At 42.7% G+C, this 5748-nt stretch overlaps 1 protein-coding gene across 1 annotated transcript; it reads left to right on the plus strand.

The window, feature by feature from the left end:
• Positions 1–201: 201 nt before the first annotated feature.
• Positions 202–5748, plus strand: LOC137404918 (uncharacterized). Its single transcript, XM_068091146.1, has one exon. It carries the CDS (start codon positions 202–204, stop codon positions 5746–5748), a length of 5547 nt encoding a protein of 1848 aa, XP_067947247.1.

Raw genomic sequence — 5748 nt, forward strand, 5'->3', positions numbered from 1 at the left:
TCATTGTTATTGTCATTAAATAATAGTAGTGCTTGAGTCACTAATTAGTTTTCATGATATAACCACAAGAAATATTAGACTGTCATTTCGAAACAAACGGAATACCTTTACCGTTTACGAGCCATAGGTATATTGTCAGTCACTTGAGTCAGCTAATTTAGGCAATTTAGTCTGCACCTGATTTAAGCTTTGCCTTTCAACATGGATAGTGATAGTGTAATAGAGAAGCACAGGCGCGAATCAAAGCGCATCAAAGCAGCTTCTCTCAATAAGGAAGTGGCTGATATTATAGTGACGCAATTAGAGTTAGTAGAATCTCTTTTTGATGATTTGGAGAAAAAAGAAGATAGTGCTGTTGAGAAATTTTGTAGTGATATAGATGAATGTTTACAATCTGTAAATGACAAGTATTTAGAGCTGGAAACTGTTACTGAGAACACAGTTGATGAAACAACCACTAACATGTACGCGGCATTTCGTACCGAATTAAAACAAAAGAGAGAGAAACTCCAAGAATTGCTAGAGCAACGCCAAAGGCTTGCTCATGAACTTGCAGATGAGGAATTAGCACTTCAACAAACAGCTGAAGCGTATAATGAACAACTCACAAAGTTTAACAGGCTTATGGCAAAAATGAAAGTGATCCAGGAAACACCCACACAAATCACGGCACTTCCCACGATTCAGCATAATCTGAGCACCCGTGCATCTCCATCAGCTGAAATCATTCAAGTCGACACCCAATCAGCAGGCCAATTTTCTCAAAACAGAGACTTGAATCCTGTTAAAGAGCTGGCGGACAGTCTGATCACCACGATGAAGGCTACCAGAAGGTCAACACCAGCTCCACCAGTATACGATGGCGACCCTATAAGCTTTCAAGACTGGGAGATAGATTTTGATTCGTTCATTGAGTCTGAGGGCTTGACAGGGAAAGAACCTCTTCGTTACCTAAAGATTTACGTATCAGGTAAAGCCAAAGATGCCATAAGTGGCCACTTCATCACTAATACAGAGAAAGCATATTTAGATGCTAGAAAAGAACTGAAAGGACGATTCGGCAGTAAGCATAATGTTGACCGAGCGCTAAGAGACAAACTTGCAGCCTGGCCTAAAATCGGAGTCAGAGATTCAACAGAATTGCGAAGTTACGCTGACTTTCTACTACACGTGAAATCAGCCATGGCAAATGTGCCGGAATTAGAGTCTCTCAGCGGTAGCAAGGAAAATGAAAATCTTGCAGCAAAACTGCCTGATTGGCTTATCAGAAGCTGGGCTAGAAAAGTCAAAGAAAAGAGAAAAGCTGAACAAAAATACCCTGAGTTTGCAGAGTTTGTGGACTTCGTGGTAGACCATACAGAAGTGGCTGATGAGCCTCTGATGAAACTTTGTAGCACAAGTAGGGAAACTAAAAGGAAGCCTAAAGGCAACCCTGGGTCTGGAAATCTTCGAACCTTTAATACCAGTTCTACAAGAGAGATGTGCGTTCATTGTACGAAGCCACACCCTACGTCCGAGTGCTTTGTTCTTTCAAGGATGACTGATGAGAAAAGAGAAGCCTTTATAAAAGAGCACAAGCTATGTTGGGGCTGCCTCCATAACGGGCATAGATCTAAAGAATGTGGAAAAAGAGCCACCTGCAAAAAGTGTAACAAAAGGCACCCCACAATTCTACACAAAGAACCTGGTGAATTTAAGGCTAGGAGTCAAACCACGGATCAGAGCAGAATGCTAAAGAAAACTGAAGAAGCGAAAGAAGAGAACGAAGCACAAAGGTCTGCGAAAGATCACCCCACAAAGCAAGCCGTTAAAGCAACAGGCGTACAAGAGGGCATAATGAGTATGGTTGTGCCCATCTATGTTTCTACTGCAGCTGACCCCAACAAAAGAGCACTAGTGTACGCTCTTTTAGATACTCAATCTGATTCTTCCTACATGACTACTAAAACCGCTGAAATTATCAACGCTGAGCACACTGTGGAAACGGTGACAATGGACACCCTGAATGGAGAGTCCACCACAACCATCCATAAGTACAAAAACATCAGAATACAAGGTTACGAGCAAAAAGACTATGCTATGGTTGAGGCCTATGGCTGGGACAAACTGACCGGAAATGTCAAGAACATACCTAACAAGATTAATGTCGGGAAGTATCCTCATTTGAAAGATCACGCTAAGAAGTTTCCCCCACCACTGGACATACCAATTGGTATGCTGATAGGAGCCGATTGCCCTCAAGCCTTTGCACCGCTAGAAGCCGTTTTGGGCAAAGCTGGAGAACCATTCGCACAGAAAACCATGTTAGGTTGGACCATACTTGGAGGCAAGAGAAAGAATTATCAACATCAAGAAAATATGACCAGAGCAAATGCTACAGCAACGACATACAGCGACAGCGATGAGAACTTGATGGTTTCACAGGACGACCTAAAGTTTTTAGATATAATGGAACACGGCATTCACACAAACGAAAAAGGTTATCTTGAAGCACCTTTACCCTTTCGGCTCAAACCTTTCCTACCCAATAACCGTATACAAGCAGAAAAACGACTGTTTGGACTTCAGAAAAAGATGAATAAAGACGACTCTTTCAAACAAGAGTACAATTCCTTTATGGAGGACTTGTTGAAAAGAGGCCATGCAGAGCAAATCAACGACCCGCCTAATTGTGGACATGTTTGGTATATACCTCACTTTGCCGTCACCCATCCAAAAAAGAAAAAACTCCGGGTAGTGTTCGATTGTAGTGCTACCTTTGGTGGCACATCGCTAAACGAACATCTCTTACAGGGACCTGATCTGACAAATAACATGTTGGGAATATTGCTGAGGTTCAGAAAAGAACCCATAGCCATCGCATGTGACGTGGAGAAAATGTTCCACAATTTTTATGTAAACAAGGAAGATAGAGATTTTTTGAGATTTCTGTGGTTTGGAAAGGATGGTGATATCAAGGATTACCGCATGAGGGTACACTTGTTTGGCGCAACATCATCCCCAGCTGTGGCCACTTATAGTCTGCAAAAGTTAGCAGACCAACATGAAGAGACTTCAGCAGCGTCAGAATTTATAAAAAGAAACTTTTACGTAGATGACGGGATAACAAGTGTTTCCACTACAGCTGAAGCTATAGAACTCATCACGGAGGCAAGAAACCTTTGTAAAAAGGGCAATCTGAGACTCCACAAATTCGTTTCCAACAAAATGGAAGCTTTACGAGAACTACCAGACACAGAGAGAGCAATCCAGGACGTAGACCTCTATAGTGATAACTTGCCAGCGCAACGGACACTTGGTCTTGAGTGGTCTGTCAACAAAGATGTGCTGAGGTTTACAAACAGCGGAATCAAGCAGAAGCCATCAACCAGACGAGGTATACTTTCAACGGTTAGCCAACTGTACGATCCCTTGGGTTTTTTAGCACCCTACACATTAGTAGGGAAGAAAATTCTACAAAAAGTAAATAAATCAGGTACCGATTGGGACAAACCCATTGCTAAAGATGTTCAGGAACCTTGGAAAAAATGGGTTCAAGAGCTGGATATGCTTGACACTATCAAGATCCCCAGATGTATTAAGCCTACTGGTTTTGGAACAGTAAAAAGAAGGGAGCTACATCACTTTTGTGATGCGAGCATGGATGGCATAGGCGCTTGCTCATACATACGTTTGATAAATGAAAACAATGACATCCACACCAGCCTTTTGTTGGCCAAATCACGTGTAATTCCAAGTAAAGGAATCACAACCGTGCCTAGGCTGGAACTGCAAGGCGCTGTCATGGCCACCCAATTGAGTGCGATACTTCACAGAGAGTTGGACATTACAGTGGACAGTGAAGAATTTTGGACAGATTCGGAAATAGTCCTAGCTTACTTGGCTAACGAGCAGAAGAGGTTCCACGTGTATGTCGCTAATCGTATACGTGAGATAAAGATGTGCTCGGGCATACAGCAGTGGCATCACGTAAGCAGTAGAGAAAATCCTGCTGACATTGCATCTCGTGGCACAGGCTGCCACCAGTTAAAAACTTCTATGTGGCTCAACGGGCCCAAGTTCCTGAAATGCCACAACCTAAAAGACCAATTCGAGAAACAGCCGAGTAGAACGCCTATCGATGACAAAGATCCTGAGGTAAAACAGCTCAAGGGTGTTAAAACTACTAAGCTGCAACAGGAAACAATTTACCATAGCTTCACCAAATTTAGCTCTCTCAAAAGGCTGGTAACTTCTATTGCCTACCTACGACAGATGGCTGCCAAAAGGTCTTGGAAAAATTTGCAGTCACCTGACCTTGAAGACTTAAAAAGCGCTCAAGAAGTAGTAATAAAGATCGCTCAATGCTATCACTTTAAACAAGACTTATTGACGCTAAAGGATACACAAAATCAACTACCAAAGAGGAGTAATTTGTTACCACTGAACCCATACATAGACACAAAAGGTCTACTCCGTGTCGGTGGGAGAACCAACAAGTCTACAGTACTCACAGAAGATGAGAAGCATCCTATCATAATACCGAGAAACTGCCATCTAGGAAAGCTGATGATAAGAGACATTCATGAGAAGGCGCATCATCTTGGCACAGCTTACACTGCAAGTGCTACAAGACAGAATGGCTTTTGGATAATTGGTGGTACAAAGACTACGAAAGAGATCATCAAGAACTGTACTATATGTCGACGCCTTCGGGGCTTCACAGAGACACAGATGATGGGAGACTTACCAGCTGAACGAGTAGAAAATACACCTCCCTTTACTAACGTAGGAGTAGATTGTTTTGGCCCTTTTCAAATTAAAGAACGTCGCTCAGAGCTGAAGCGATGGGGCGTACTGTTCACCTGTTTGTTCTCTCGAGCCATCCACGTGGAAGTGGTAGACGACCTTTCCACTGATGCATTCTTAAACACACTCCGTTGTTTCATGGCCATACGGGGCCCAGTCAGCTTAATATTCTGCGACAATGGTACTAATTTTGTCGGTGCCAAAAATGAGCTCGAGAGGCAACTAGAGATAATGAGTGACAAAAAGACAAAGGACTTCATGAAACAGCACCAGATAGAATTCAAGATGACTTCACCCACAGCCAGCCATCAAGGAGGGGTGTGGGAGAGGCAGATAAGAAGTATTCGTTCAGTGCTAAATGAGATTTCCCTTAAATATGCCGGGAGAATGGATACAACTATGCTCAGAACTGCACTATATGAAGCAATGGCCACTGTTAACAGTAGACCTATTACAGCGGCTGGTTCTGAAGACCCAAATAGCACAGTTATTACCCCTAATCATCTGCTGACCCAAAAAGCATCACAAGTTGCTCCACCACCAGGAGATTTCTCAGAGGAAGATATTTATAGCAGAGCTCGTTGGCGCAGAGTACAATCTTTTGCCAATGACTTCTGGAATATTTGGAAAACCGATTATCTATCTAGCATCACCAAGAGACAAAAGTGGACTACTGCAAAAGAGAATCTCGCAGAAGGAGACTTGGTCTTACTTACAGAAAATGACAAACCACGCAACCAGTGGCAGATAGCAGTAGTAGAGGAGGTACACCCAGGTACGGATGGTCTAGTGAGAAATGTTACTATAAGACTGGGCAACAAGCACCTTGACTGTAAAGGAATACCTCTCGCTACAGCAGTTTACCTTAGAAGACCCATTCAAAAACTAGTGCTTCTTCAACGAAAATATAAGAATCAGGACTCTAGCCTAAAAGAACAAGGGCAGTCTACAAAACCTTAA

Source organism: Watersipora subatra, chromosome 9 (assembly GCF_963576615.1).
Source record: "Watersipora subatra chromosome 9, tzWatSuba1.1, whole genome shotgun sequence".
Lineage (NCBI taxonomy): Eukaryota > Metazoa > Bryozoa > Gymnolaemata > Cheilostomatida > Watersiporidae > Watersipora > Watersipora subatra.